The following is a 15301-nucleotide window of genomic DNA, read 5'->3' on the forward strand; positions in this document are numbered from 1 at the left end:
GATTTATTCATTAATATACTTGTGAAATTTTTCTGAAACTTCCTAAATAGGTAAGTGATCATTCTATATATACATTAATTATATACTTTGGTCCAGAAGGCCAAATCATATAGAACTGTGCAGGTCATGGTAAAGAGTTTGAATTTTATTTCAATTGTAATAGGGAAGATATGCCAAGTGTATCACGTGGAAGTGGCATGATCCACTTCACCTTTTTAAAAGGTTGCAAGGGCCCGGCCGGGCGTGGCTGAGCGGTTGAGCATCAACCTAGGATCCAGGAGATCAGGGTTCGATTCCCGGTCAGGGCACATGCCCGGGTTGTGGGCTGCAGCTGATCAATGACTTTCTCATCATTGATGTTTCTGTCTCTCTCTCTCTCCCCCTCCTTTCCTCTCTCTGAAATCAATAAAGGTATATTTAAAAAAAAAAAAAAAGTTGCAAGGTGGAGAAACAGAGAAAGAACACAGGTATAAGTAGAGACTAGTAGTCCAAGCAAGAGGTTATGCTTAGCCTTGGGTGGTAGAGATGAAGAGACAAGTACATATTTGAGATATATTTTAGCTAATCAAAAAATGTAGAAAAGAGGAAGTCTTGAAGATTGCATGCACTGGATAAGTGTAGGTGAGTATTCTAAGCCTTAGAGTTCAGTTTAAAGAAGAGTAGACTAGTGAGTAGAATTCCCATTTAGAACTGAGACATGTAAGAGTTTTGCCTTCTATAGGTGAGCCATCTTGCTGCCACAATGTGTTTATCACTAGAAGTATAACAGTGATGTGACTTTTTCTCCAACTGAGGCAGAAATATGGTTATGTTAAATGTTTGACACTTGTTTTGCTGATAACAATTTAAGTGCATAGAAACTGGGTTCATTTAGCCAGTATTCACTGAGCAATTATATTTCTAGCATTCTAACTAGATCCTGGGGACACAAAGATAAATCATTCAGTTTTGCCTTCAAAGATACTGCAGTTTAGCAAGGGAGGCAATTATTTAACCAACTAACATTATATGTTATTATATAATGGCAGTTTGAGTAGCAAGGTATGAGTACACAAAAGAATACTGGATTCAGCCCGGCCGGGCGTGGCTCAGCGGCTGATCATCCACCAAGGATCCAGAAGATCAGGGTTTGATACCGGGTCAGGGCACATACCCAGGTTGCGGGCTTGATCCTGTCAGGGGCGTGTAAGAGGCAGCCAATCAATGACTCATCATTGATGTTTCTATCTCTCTCTCTCCCTCTCCCTTCCTCTCTCTGAAATCAGTAAAGGTATATTTAAAAAAAGAAGAGGAATACTGGATTCAAGCAAATGTAAATATTTCTAGGACTTTTGGCTTTCCTTTGACAGTCATAATAATAAACATACCCATTTTCCTTCAGAAGCTATATAGGGGCATTGTTTTTTAAATATTACTTAAGAGAAATGTGCACGATTTTTCTAACCATTATATACACAAAATATTGGAGCAGAGAGAAAGAAAGTAAAGCAATCAATTGCCACAGGAGGTCCATTTGTAAGGTCTGAGATTTTATAGATAGATAGATGATAGATGATTGATAGATAGATGATAGATAGATAGATAGATAGATAGATAGATAGATAGATAGATAGATAGATAGATAGATAGATGATAGATAGATAGATACACAGATACATATAAATGATAGTTGATAGTGTCTATGGAAGTAGCAAGGAAAGAGTGGATTTAAGACCATGGGTCTTGGCAAAGAGCAGAGTTTGAAGAATTGAGGAAAATTTTTGAAAGATAAATTCTTGATGTCAGTAAGGTAGTCATGCTAGATAGTACAAGGACTTCACAAGCATATCCTCTGCAACTTTTAAGTTTTTTTTATTTTGAGGTAGATGGGGGAAGGCGCAGAGAGCAGTCAAGTTTCATTCAGCACTAATTTTTTAAAAAAATATATATATTTTTTTTATAATTGATTTTAGAGAGAGGCAGGGAGAGGGGGAGAGAAATAGAAACATCACTGATGGGAGAAAATTATTGATTGGCTGTCTCCTGCATGCCCCTTACTGGGGGACTGAGCCCATGACCTGGGCATGTGCCCTGACTGGGAATAGAACCGTGATCTCCTGGTTCATGGGTCGACAAGCAACCACTGAGCCAAGCTGGTCGGGCCAGCACTAATTCTTAATTTAAGTGGGTGTTAAGTTAGATACTATAACTTTTGACCAAAGATGCATCACTTTTTCTCACAGGAAATAATCTGTGTGTGTATATGTGAGGGAGTGGTAATGGTTACATAATTGCATATGACTGTGTGGTGGACAACTCTGTGGCTTTAAAAATCATGTTTTGGAAGAATATTTAATAAATAATGGAAAATTCTTATGATTTTTTTTTAAAAAACAGAAGACTTTCATCACATTAAATGGGAAAAAAAAATTACAATAATTTTAGGGGTTGGGAGATGTGTTTGAGTTTGTCAGTATAGAAAAAACTAGGTGGAATATATTAATTATTAATAGTAGTTATCTCTGTGTCATATTATTATGGTAATTTTAACTTATTTATGGTTTCTATTTTGTCCTAATTTTCTACAGACGTGTTTCTTTTGTAAACAGGGGAACTTTTTTTTTTTTTAATGTATCTTTATTGATTTCAGAGAGAGGGGAGAGAGAGATAGAAACATCAATGATGAGAGAGTCATTGATCAGCTGCCTCCTGCACGCCCCCGACTGGGGACCGAGCCGGCAACCAGAGCCATGTGCCCTGACCGGGAATCAAACCGGCATCTCCTGGATCCTAGGTCAATGCTCAACCGCTGACCCACGCCCAGCCAGGCTGGGGGGAACTTTAAGCTTTCTCAAATATCTTATATACTGCTTCTAGAAAGAATTTCAAATGAATTCCAAAAATATTTAGAACAACGGCAGCATCATTGAAATAAGTTTATACTCCCAAGCAGAAACGCTTAAATAACTTTTGTTTTTATAGTTAAGCTCTGGTATGTTTTTAAAAAGCCATTCTCATAGTTTTGTAGATATAACCTCTGTATTTGCACTCATTAGTTCTTGGGTAAAGTCTCATAGCTAAGGATAATTATAATTTAATTTCTTAGGACTATCTTATGGCATTATCTCTACAACAAGAACAGCAGAGTCAAGAGATCAATTGGGAACAAATACCTGAAGGAATCAGCGATTTGGAACTAGCAAAGAAACTCCAAGAAGAAGAGGACAGACGGGCCTCTCAGTATTACCAGGAACAAGAACAAGCAGCAGCCACTGCCGCTTCTACTTCTGCTTCTACACAGGCTCAGGTGAAACCAGTGCTCTGGTTTTAAACATAATGATCACCTTAACAATAAAGAAATTTGCGCTGAGATAAGAAATTTTAAATTAGGTATTGACTCTTCAATTATGCTAGCATTTTAGTGCCCATTAGGTTTTTGGGTGGGTTTGTTGTTGTTGTTATTTAATATATTTTTATTGACTTCAGAGAGAGAGGACAGGAGAGGGAGAGATAGATAGAAACATCAATGATGAGAGAGAATCATTGATGGGCTGCCTCCTACATGCCCCCTGCTGGGGATCGAGCCTGCAACCCAGGAATGTGCCCTGATGGGGATTCAAACATCTGTCTCCTGGATCATAGGTAGATGCTTAGCCACTGAGCCACACTGGCCAAGCAGTGCCCATTAGGTTTTATAACATTATCCTTTTTTTTTTTAATTCTCACCTGAGGATATTTTTTCCATTGCTTTTCAGAGAGAGTGGAAGGGGGAGAGAGACAGAAAAAACAACAACACATCGATGTGAGAGAGACACATCGGTTGGCTGCCTCCCACACACGCCTGACTGGGGCCAGGGATCGAGCCTGAAACTGAGGTACGTGCACTTGGCCGGAATTGAACCTGGAACTCTTCAGTCCTTGGGCCAGTGCTCTAACCACCGAGTCAAACGAGATAGGGCATATTATCCTATTTTTGTGGTTATCTAAATAATCTTCTCATTTAATGAAGTTATTTTTCCTAAGGTTCTGATGATAAGATTTTTCAAATTTATTTTTTTCAGTTATTAATAGCTGCAAAGAATATAAACCAATTTAAGCAGTCTTTTCTGTCCATTAGAGGGCAGTATGAGGTACTACTGGAAAGAATGGACTTCAGAGCCAGATAGATGTGGGTTTGCATTTTCCTGCAACACCTTGGACAAAGCCCTCTGCATCTTAGCCTCGTTTTCCCTGTCTGTAAAATAGATGATAATACTTAACTCTTAAGGTTTGTGGTTTAGAACTAAACCCAGTGTCTAACATGTGCTAAGTAGTGAACCAAGAATAGCACTTTCCCACTTTTTACTTAAATTTTTTAAGCACTGCAAATGTGACTGTTAAGTGGGTTTCTGTGTGTTAATCTTATTGCACTAAATGAAAAAAATAATCCCCTTTTTTATGTTTAACTGTACCATGCCAGAACTGTTCCTTTGATTTGTGTACATAAGAAAGTGAGATGCCCTTTAAGGGTTGATGAAGATTTATAGAGGTCTCCATTAAAATAAGTATAACATACCTATTTCTAGCTCAAATACTGACTACCCCAAGCTTAAAAGTTAAAACCTTCCATTTAAAAAATTTCTCTTATTTCACCAAATACACTTATTCCACACTCTCAGTTTTCAAGATTTTTTTTTTCCTCCTTTTAAGATCTGTTTATTATGATATTTAATGGGATCTTGGAGACGTTGTAGTTTACCAAATGGTGTCACTTTCATTAACATTCTCTAAACTTTAACATAAATAATTTCTTGAATTTGAAACTTCAGGCAGTATAATTTTACATGACATTATTTATTGTTTGAAATTCTATTTACTTATAATAACGGCTACATTAATTATATCTATCCAGAATGGCAGAGGCAAATATTCAGATACCATGTAACATAAGTTTATATACTAATAGCTTCTTTTTTTATTGAGTCCTTTCACTCTTATGGTTTTTCTTTCTAGATAACTATGATTAAGCACCTTAGAAAAGTTGAGGTAATTTCTTCCTGTTTATTTTTCCTAAAGCAAAGCCAGCCAGCACAAGCCTCTCCATCAAGTGGAAGACAATCTGGAAATAGTGAACGTAAACGAAAGGAACCTCGAGAAAAAGATAAAGAAAAAGAAAAGGAAAAAAATAGCTGTGTTATTTTGTAACAAGTGTTGGATTTTATTGGAACCATCTACATGTCTTGAGAAACAAAACCACAGGAGGAAAGGAAGAAAAACCGATAAAATACCGTCTGTGCCTGATTTCCCAATGGATTTTGTTCATGTTTTTCAGGGGAAAGGTTGTTACTTAGCTACAATCAAACTTTTTCAAGTCACACAGTACACTATTTATGAGCTGGAGTTTCATGTTACAAGTTGGAAATGCTGTGTGTTGTCATTCATGAAAAATACTGCACTTGTAGCCAATTAAGCAAATCACAGCAAATTTTGTGTCATAGTGACATTCATAACTCATATCAGTTAGTAAGCTATTTTATCTTCTGTTCTAACAATGAATGGAGGTAATTAATTGATTTTGTCTGATTCCTTCCTGAAATCTAAATATTAGCACAATAATTTCTGAAATTAATTTTTACAATGTTAAATTATGATCCTAATCCACAATAAACCAGGGGTTTAATATAGGAATTTAAAAAGAAAAAAAAGACAAAAAATAACAAGAATAAATAACTCTTAATTGTATATTGGACTAGTTCAGCCCTTGAACAGCTTTACCTTTCTTTAGGAATATACATTTTAGATATTATCGTGAAAACTGATAATGGAGCTTGGATTTAATTAGATAGAAGAAATAAAGATTTGTATTTCTTTTCCAATAGCAAAAAAATTATGTAACACTAATACTCATATCCTAGCAAAATCAGATATTATGACTTTGTAGTATTGTGAAATTTTGAGGAATTTTGAAATCTTTAGCATAGGTAACTTGGACCACAGTTACTTTTACTGACTGTAATAAGTGAGAGCAAGAAGGAAACCACAGTGGATGCTGGGCTTTGTAAATAGGGGGATGTAGAAAAGCAAATAGTTCAATGTCTACCTTTTTCTAGAATTACCTTGAACCTTAAAATTTAAATCATGTTTATTTGCTAGAAAATTAAGTATACTTATTAAAACCAACAAAAAAAGCACATTTCTGAAAGGAAGTTAGATAATCTCTGAGTCTAATAAAAAAGCTGTAATAAAAATCTGTTGGAGGAATTTATATAAAAGCAATCAGATTTTTTTAACTTATGGGAACCAAATAAACCTATAACATCTTGTAGTGTTTGTAGGATTCAGAAAGAATATTTATTGAACTTTATCATGAGGCAACACATATATTTCTGTATTTCTAGATATAGTTTGGAAAACTATCCTTAATCCCTTTTATATGCTTTATATTTAAAAGTTTGTTTTAGTCATTTTTGAAATGACTATTGCTGCTGCAAGTAGTTATGTGATTTACATTCTAAGCCTCAGTAAATTTGTTTTAAGAGCATCAATCTAACCTGAGCATCCACTTGGAGAATGTTTTTTGTGGTCTGGGTGACAATAGACTACAAAAAAAAAAAGTGGTCTAGACTGCTTAAGCTATGTCCTTAACATTCTCTGTGATCCAAGAGGATTAGTCTACATGTAAAAAGTAAAGTCTTATTTATGGAAGGAATTATTCTAAGGGAAAAATCCAGGGTCAAGCTGTATCTTTTATGTCTTATGTATTGTGTGTCTGTTTATGTTACACCATTTGTTATTCCTCAGATTTCCTATGCTAGCACTATAATCACCAGAGAAGCTGTTTGGGGTATGAAAGTTTGACATAAAGTATGCATACATTGGTAAAGTAACCAAATGTACTACAGAATTCTCTGTAGGCTCAAACAAGTTGACCTTAGTCCAGGTTTACTGTTGATAACACTCTGGTTGAAGGAGGAGACTAAAACCTCAGGTTTGTTTTTCCCCAGACAGATAGTAGTGACAGTGCATTATATTTTAATAAGAAAAAAACGAAACAGTAAATCCTGAGAAATTTAACAAAGCATATTTGAGGCATATTTTCCCATAATTATATACTTATCTATTTATTACCCTTGAAAAACATATGTGAAGTTATTCTGCTGTTTGCTACTGTCTTCTTAAATTTGTTCCAAAGATAATACTGCCGTTCTCCATTCCCTTTGGAAGAAAAAAACACCACTCAAACGCAGCAGTGCTATCAGATAAGTAGATGTTAATGTATACATATAAGAAGTAACTAAAACATGTAATGTGTTTGTTAAGTCAGCCTTTTTCTATGTAATATTTCCAAGTCAGATTTTCTTACATTCCTGGAATGTTTGATATACCAAGAATAATGATGATAAAATGTTTGCTTTGATTACTGCGGGGGCGAAATTAAATGTTCAATTCTATTAAAACAAAGAAAATTCTTGGAGATACTGGTTTCCCATCCTTGAAGGTTATAAAGAATTTAGAGCTATTGTGTCTTTATTATCTTATATTTTGCTCAAGGCAACAAATTATACTCAGACATTTCATTACTGGTTTGGGTATATTGGAATTTGATAGTGGTATATTAAAGTCTTTCCTTCACAGTATTTTGCAGTACTTGAAAGTTGTTACGTGTATACTGCTAGCAGCAGTTAAAACTCAAATATTTTTGTTTTTAATATTTATAGGCTAGATTAGGGGCACATTTGCATCAGCCAATCACCATTACAGCTAGCAAAAGAGGCACATGAATGAATGATATGATCACTGCACTTTCTTGTACTTTCAAAACCTGTTCCTTAAGGTTAGTGACCAGTCTTTATTAACAAGGTGAATTGTCTTCCTGTGTAATCCCATTGAATCAACAGTGCTATGATAAACAATAGGCTTTTGACATTTCAAAGTACTTGTTTTGTATTTCTAAAGCAAGGATCCATGGCTTCTGTTAGATTCTGAAAGGAATCTGGGGATTTTTCCTCAAATTTAAGAGTCAACATTTTAAGAATACACACACTGGGCAGCTTGAGGCAGCTAACATCGGCAGTGGCTGCTTCCTGTGAGGTGCTGGTCCACTGTGCCTGGGGAAAGGAACGCTGCCTTGGGGCGGCGGGGTGGCAGGTAAATGAGGATAGATTTAAGTTCAGGATTAGACTTTGGGGTATATTTTGTTCTATGGTCTCACATGTCTAGTATTTGACTACTTATCCCTTATGTTTTGAATTCATCCTCATACTTCTTGATCTTAGTTTAATGAAGCAAGTTAGTGTCAGAGATTAGTTGGCTGAACCCAATATTAACCACTTTGTACTTGCACAGAAACTTATTTTGTTTTTAATGAATCACCACCTCAGTTCACTAAGAGACAAGATCTTGAGAGGAAAGGACTAGAAGTCAGATACTGAAGGAAAGAATTACTGTGGTCCCTGTATTAATGTAGGCATATGAAGCAGAAAAATCGAGGCAAGAATTCCCAGACTGTCCTAAAACAATCTCATTTATTTAAAAAAAAATTTTTTTAAGCAAAAAGCAAACTTTCTTATTCAATATGCCAGTTATTTAAAGATGGAAAGCTATGGGCTTTACCTATCACACAACACTTGAGCATACAACTGAAACTATAATTGTAAACTTATGTTTGATAGAGGCATTGAAGATAGTATTCAAGTTATATTTTAAGGAACTGGAAATGTTGAATTCTGAATCATTTTATGTCTAAAACCTGACTCTTATCTGGCCATGGTAAAACTTTCTGTGCCTCAGTTTACTCTATGTAAATGATACTTACTTTTTTAGTGCTTTGCACTCCTGAATAAAGGGCATAGTATAAGCACAAAGTATTACTTAAATAATCATAAATATTACACATCTTTTGTTCTTGAATGTGCAGATTTTTTCCGCGATGACAATATTTCTTAAGCCAGTTTTTTAATGCTGTCAAAATTTGTAGAACTATCTTGCCTTTGAGTATGGCATCATCTCTTCTCAAAATGTAGTTTACAGTTGCTGTTGTGTTCTGTGGACTATAGGGTCAAAATTGAGTATTTGGGGAGAATAAAAACAAACATTTTATTTTTTCCAAGACCTTTCATATATCTAAATATTTAGTCTCTGCCTTTTCCTCCATGGGATGAAGTACAGTGGTATTAGGTTACTAATACTATATATGTAAACTTTATTGCATGGATGGAATTCGTTTAGATCTCTCTCTCAAATACTGTCATTTTTAGGGCTATTTACATTATTTGGTTTTTAGCATAAAATGTTATTTGATAATGTGCAGTTAAATTCCATTTAGAAAGTGACTGAAAATGGTAAAGGAACTCATCAGAATCAGAGTTCTTAGGTTCTCTGTTAATTTAGTGTCATTTCTTTTAATGATGTCCAACATTTCTGAAGCTATTAGGAAAATATGAAGAATTGAGGTTATTCTTCTTGGGTGACACTATAAAACAAAGTAGAAGTTAAAATAGGAGGCTTCCTGGACAAAATAAATCGCAAAATAGAGATAATGGAACCTGAGTGACAAATTACAAGACCCTGATAAATTTAACTTTGAGGATCTATCTAAATTTTAACTCCTGCAGGTACCTTACCTAATCCTTGTGTTTCTGCTGTTAAATTAGAGTTTAATAAATTGATACACATGTATATTTTTACATGAAGGACTCTAGTGTCTAATTTCACTTCTATCTCAAAAACATTAAACTCAAAAACAGGGTAAAAATCTTCAACTACTGCTGCAAGTTCAGCTTCATATTATTGTTCCGAGAAAGGAGATTTGACTTGTCTGCCTATAACAGATTTTTTTAGGGCATGGCACAATCCCAGATAAGATGTCAAAATACCAGGGCAGAAATACAAAACCTAAGTTATAAACCACAGTAGATTAAAGGACAAAAATTGTATTATTTTTCTACAAAAGTCTCTCTACTTCGTCAGATATTAGTTCTACGAATTTCTTCAAATCATGTAGTAATTTGTCACCAATATCTTTAAAAACTTTATATCCATCTTTACTGTAATATCCTGCTTTGAGAGGCAGGGATGCCTCCTAGATTAGAAAATGCACAAAGCAAAATTCTGAAGGTGATCCTGACTTCTTAGGCTTTAGTAGATAAGCTTTAATTAGGAAGTCAGGAGACTAAATTGTCCATTTAAATTCCCAAATCAGCCACCTGTCCAAATGAACATTATAACAAATGGCCCAACTGAGCAATTCTAACTAATGGGATGTGTTTTAAGACCAAGAATGGCACTTAATCTTTGAAGCGATGTCCTGTGTGTCTCCCAATTTTCTTAGTTTTTGTTCCTTTTCACATCTTAATTCCGCGAAATAATTTTTTTAAGAGTACATAGGATATCTAAGCTTTACAAATTTTTAAAGACGAGGATTTGAAAAGCTTCCAATGGTTTTCATTAAAAGGCTTTATCTTCCTCAATAAAATTACTATTGTTTTCACAGATCTGGACATCACAAATAAGACAATATGATAGAAAATTGATGCGTGATTGCTACACAACAGTCAGCAAAAGGCATAATCTTCACTTGTGAAACTTCAGAGGAAACCTAAAAGTTCTTTCCTAAAGTTAGTGCATGTGAGTCTTTCTCCATGAATTGCACAGAATAATTGAATTGCCACATAGATTTGGGGGAATAGCAAGTGAATTGGTGTAAAGACGGCAGAAAAAGTGATTTTGAAATATAGCAAAAAGAAGAAACAAGTTTTCCCCCTCTACTTTACTGTTGGACTCTTTGGGTCAAGAAGTTGCTATGATATATTAGAGATCTCTTTGTGTCAGACCAAGATTGGCCAATGGAAACGGAGTTCTCAAAGAGTTTAAATATATTGTGTATGAGTGTCCATTTTTTCTCCTTTCTTTTACCATCTCATTGCCCTTCCTACTTCTGAAATAATTCATCTGCCTTGCTTTATGACCAGCTTGAATTCCAGTTTAAGAATAATAGCAACCCTAGAGCTGATAGGAAAGAGCACTGAAACATTTTTTTAAAATAAAGACACCTTAAAGCATCTACCCAACTTAGAGTTGAACTGAATTTCTATGAAAGTTACTGTCCTAAATACTAATTATGCTAAAACTATTTAATTCTAAAAACTATGTCTTAAGCTTCAAAAATTTCACTTTTGGAGGATATTCCTAAAAAAAGGCATACTGAACATAGATGGGAAAGTATAAAATATTTCTGACTATTCAGTATTATTCAACATTTAATTTCATGTTTGTTACTGTACCACAAAGATGGTGTCATTCTTGGATTTTAAAATGTTGGATTTCTTGTTAATATGCTTAAAACTGTAACCAGTGATAACACCCTTAGTATTTTTATTATAGATTATATTTTATTTCAATAAACTTTGATATTTAGACCAAATGGTCTTTCTCCTATGTATATTAATCTTATTAAGCTACTTTTTAAAAATACTTTTATTGATTTCAGAGAGAGGGAGAGAGACAGAGAAACATGAATGATGAGAGTCATTAATCAGCTGCCTTCTGCACAGTCCCCACTGGGGATGGAGCCCGCAACCGGGGCAGGTACCCTGACCGGGAATCGAACCATGACCTCCTGGTTCATAGATCAGTGCTCAACCATTGAGCCACACCACCCAGACTACTTTGTTTTTTACTCCTCACCTGAGGATATGTTTTCTTTTTTTAAAAAATACATTTTTATTTTTTTTTATTGATTTCAGAGAGAGGAAGGGGATTGCTTCTCAGCCTTTTGTCTAAGATCAAGTGGAGAGAGGGAGAGAGGGAGAGAGGGGGAGAGGGGGAGAGGGGGAGAGGGGGAGAGGGAGAGGGAGAGGGAGAGGGAGAGGGAGAGGGAGAGGGAGAGGGAGAGGGAGAGGGAGAGGGAGAGGGAGAGGGAGAGGGAGATAGAAACATCAATGATGAGATAGAGTCATTGATTGGCTGCCTCCTGCACGCCCCCGACTGGGGATCAAGCCTGCATGGGTCCTGACTGGGAATCAAACTCTTAGAATGCTTGGACCAACTCTTGTTAAAGACAGGTCCCTTCACCCCAGGCAGTGCACAATGAAACAATGAACTGTAGACCATGTAGTTAATTACCTGACCCCAATGGTAGATTTGGTGGTTATATCTGACACTTCTACCTTCTTGGAGGACTTAAGTTAGAAAGAGCTGAGAGTGGATCAGTTTCTCTTTATACCAAGCCAACTGTACTGTAAAGCTTTTTGTACAACACTTTAAGGTCCATCCAAGCCAGCTACTGTCTGGCATTTCTCTGTGAACGCTTTGGTAGACTCCGAAGCCCTCTAAGAATTACTCATCCCAGTGTTCTGCTGACCTCCCATCATTTTAGCACTTAAGCTAGACTGTGAGCCTATTAAGGACACAGATCACGTCTGATTCATCTTGATTTTCTTGGCACATTACATAATCATTGGTACTTTAAATGAACTCAAATTATTTACAGGAATTTAATTTTTAAAAAATATATCTTTATTGATTTCAGAGAGAGGAAGGGAGAGAGAGAGAAACATCAATGATGAGTCACTGATCAGCTGCCTTCTGCACACCCCCGACTGGGGATCGAGCCCACAACCCGGGCATGTGCCCTGACCGGGAATCGAATCTCAATCTCCTGGATCCCAGGTTGACATTCAACTGCTGAGCCACGCCGGGCCGGGCTACAGGAATTTTTAAAAATACCTATACTAGTTATCGCCTGCTTGTGCTTTAGATAAGTGAGTTGGGTTATTGAATTAGTTTTCCCCTTTAGCATAAAAGTTACGTACATGGAGGGAACTAGAATCTTTAATCCTTTCCCCACCCTCTCCTCTCTGATTTTCCCTGGGTATCATCCTGCACCCTCCTACAGCCAATGGAACAGCAGCCCCAGCAAAACTAAGGTCAGCAGCAGCGCTGCTCCCCCACTTCACAGCCCCCTTGCAGGGTCTCTTTCCTCACTTTATATTAGCCTGTGAAATAAGCACCTGTTAAATTGCTGGAGCTGAGATTGGAAGGAAGCAGTCTGATCCTAAGCCTGCACTTATAAATATCTGGAAGGACAGATAAATCTAGCTCAGCTCTGTGTTCAGATTCTGACTCTGGACTTTTAAAGTTACATTTGATTCAAACCCTACAGAAATCTTCAACATTGGGCCTACTAGTCTTTTATGTACTCTGTGTAGTCTTAGATCAAGTTAATTCTGCGCAGCCTGTTTTCTTATCTCTAAAATGGAATAATTTTTACCTCTTGAAATTGTAATAATGTACCTAGTGTCATACATAATAAAGTCAATAAATTGTAGCATTGTTAATAACAGACTAGGGACATTTTTTTTTTTTTTAACCTAGCCAAGAACTTTCAATGAGAAAAAGTTTTGATTAGGGAGATTCAGGGCGATGGCCCGTGCGCATCCGCGGGCCCAAAGCAGGGCGCCCGCTCAGAGGCTGTTGGGTGCATGGTTCTCCCGGTGCCGCAGCCAAAGCTAGAAACGGTCCCACCCAGAGGAGAAGCCAGGTGAGCGCGAGCCCGCTGCCACCACTCGGTTCCCAGGACAACCCAGAGGGGCCTTAGGGGTACCCTGGGCTGGGTAGGGTTGGCCCAGTATATCTGAGCTTTCAAAAAACCTTTCACCCCATTTCTCCAGCTGGTAACTTCTGTATGCTGGGGACACAACTATCTGGTCTCTTGGAAACGTTACTGTGCGGGGTCCTCCTTCCCCTGCAGATTCAACTTGACACTTTAATAAATCAGCTCTTTCTTTCTTGTATGTGATGGAAGAGTTTAAGGAGAAGCAAAGCTGCCGCCTTTGGGGGAAATAACTTTTTTAAGCCCTACTTTAAAAGACAAAAGCTGGAGTTTACAAATATATTAATGGCCTGTTAACATCACATAGAATACCTACAACATGCAAAGCACAGTGCTGACAGCTCTGGGGTATCACAGATTACATAGTTCTTGTTTCTGGTATTGGGAGGAGTCTAGTCTCAGAAAAAAAAGTAACTCAAGGTAGGCATCACTGAGAGGCTCCTGTTGGCCTGGGGCACTGCAGCTTAATGGACGGACTTCGTATCTTCATTCAAAGAGCATATTCCTTATTACAGAATACGTAATTCCAGTAGAAGCTTTAGAAGTCAACAAATGAATCTACTCCTAGGTATCTTTTAAGTTAATTCAACAAGGAGGCCTTTAGACCGCGGTGGCTGCAACGCCTCGGCAGCCTACAGTGGCAAACCAAACCCTAGGGCGCAACCGCGAACAGCCCAGAGGCTTTCCCAATACGGCCCCCGTGTAAGCTGCAGCCAAGTAATCCTGCTTTGCTTTGGCGTCTTCTCTATAAAAGTATTAACTCTAGTTCCTGACAGTGGTTAGGAGCTACCTGATTCGAACTGTTTGCCCAAATTCTTAAAAAAATCTCAAGATGCCTTTTATCAAGAGTATGCACTAAAAAAGGAATTGAAAGCAGACTCGGGTCATTGTACACAATGTTCACAGAAGCATTATTTATTTTACTGATCTGAGAGCAGCACTGATTTGTTGCTCCACTTATTTATGCATTCACTGGTTGACTCTTGCTTGCGCCCTGACCAGGGACAGAACCTGCAACTGTGGCATATCGGGCGACGCTCTAACCCACTGAGCTGCCCAGCCAGGGCCCACCACAGCAGCATTATTCAGAATAGCAAAAGGCAGAAACATTTACATGCCCATCGATGGATAAATGAGGATCAAAAGTGGCACGTACACACAATGGAAGACTCAGCCTTGGCCTTTCAAAGGAACGGCATTCTCACATGCTGCCACGTGGATGAGCCTGAAGACAAGCTGAGTGAAAAACGCCTTTTAAATACCCGAGTGCTGGCACCACATGGGCTTAACTTTGGGCTCCCATCTGCGAGGCCACCTCCTGAAATGAGACAGTTCTGACCTAACCGACCTCCTCTCAGGACTGAGAGACTGGTTCAGTGAGACATGGAATAATCTACCAACTCAGCTTCTAGACTGTTACTTATTGGGGACAGTTCAAAGGCAGGAATGATGGGTAGCAGGATATGCCACCCCAAAATATGCCTCTTTGGCATAAGGGTTGTTTTGAGCTAATTATTTAATCCTTACCTGGGGATATGTCTTACTGATTTTGAGAGAGAGAGGCAGGGAGAGAGACATCGATGTGAGAAACATGGATCAGTTACCTCCCACACATGCTCAGACCGGGACTGAACCCGCAGCCTTTGGTGTGGGGATGACACTCCAGCCAACTGAGCCACCCGGCAAGGGCATGAGCTAATTATTCAGAGAACCAGCAGACACAAGCGAAAC

The 15301-nt window shown here is 37.5% G+C and overlaps 1 protein-coding gene across 1 annotated transcript in view; it reads left to right on the forward strand.

Annotated features, from left to right (window-relative positions):
• The window catches only part of MINDY2 (MINDY lysine 48 deubiquitinase 2), a 62703-nt gene extending 55272 nt beyond the window's left edge, over nucleotides 1–7431 (forward strand). The window contains exons 8-9 of the mRNA XM_081130298.1: nucleotides 3086–3286; nucleotides 5035–7431. Coding sequence (XP_080986424.1) covers nucleotides 3086–3286; nucleotides 5035–5163 — 330 coding nt within the window. The 3' untranslated portion in view covers nucleotides 5164–7431. The remainder of the gene's footprint in view (nucleotides 1–3085; nucleotides 3287–5034) is intronic.
• Nucleotides 7432–15301: the final 7870 nt, after the last annotated feature.

The sequence above is a fragment of the Miniopterus schreibersii genome, assembly GCF_964146895.1.
Source record: "Miniopterus schreibersii genome assembly, chromosome: 1".
In the NCBI taxonomy this organism is placed as follows: domain Eukaryota; kingdom Metazoa; phylum Chordata; class Mammalia; order Chiroptera; family Miniopteridae; genus Miniopterus; species Miniopterus schreibersii.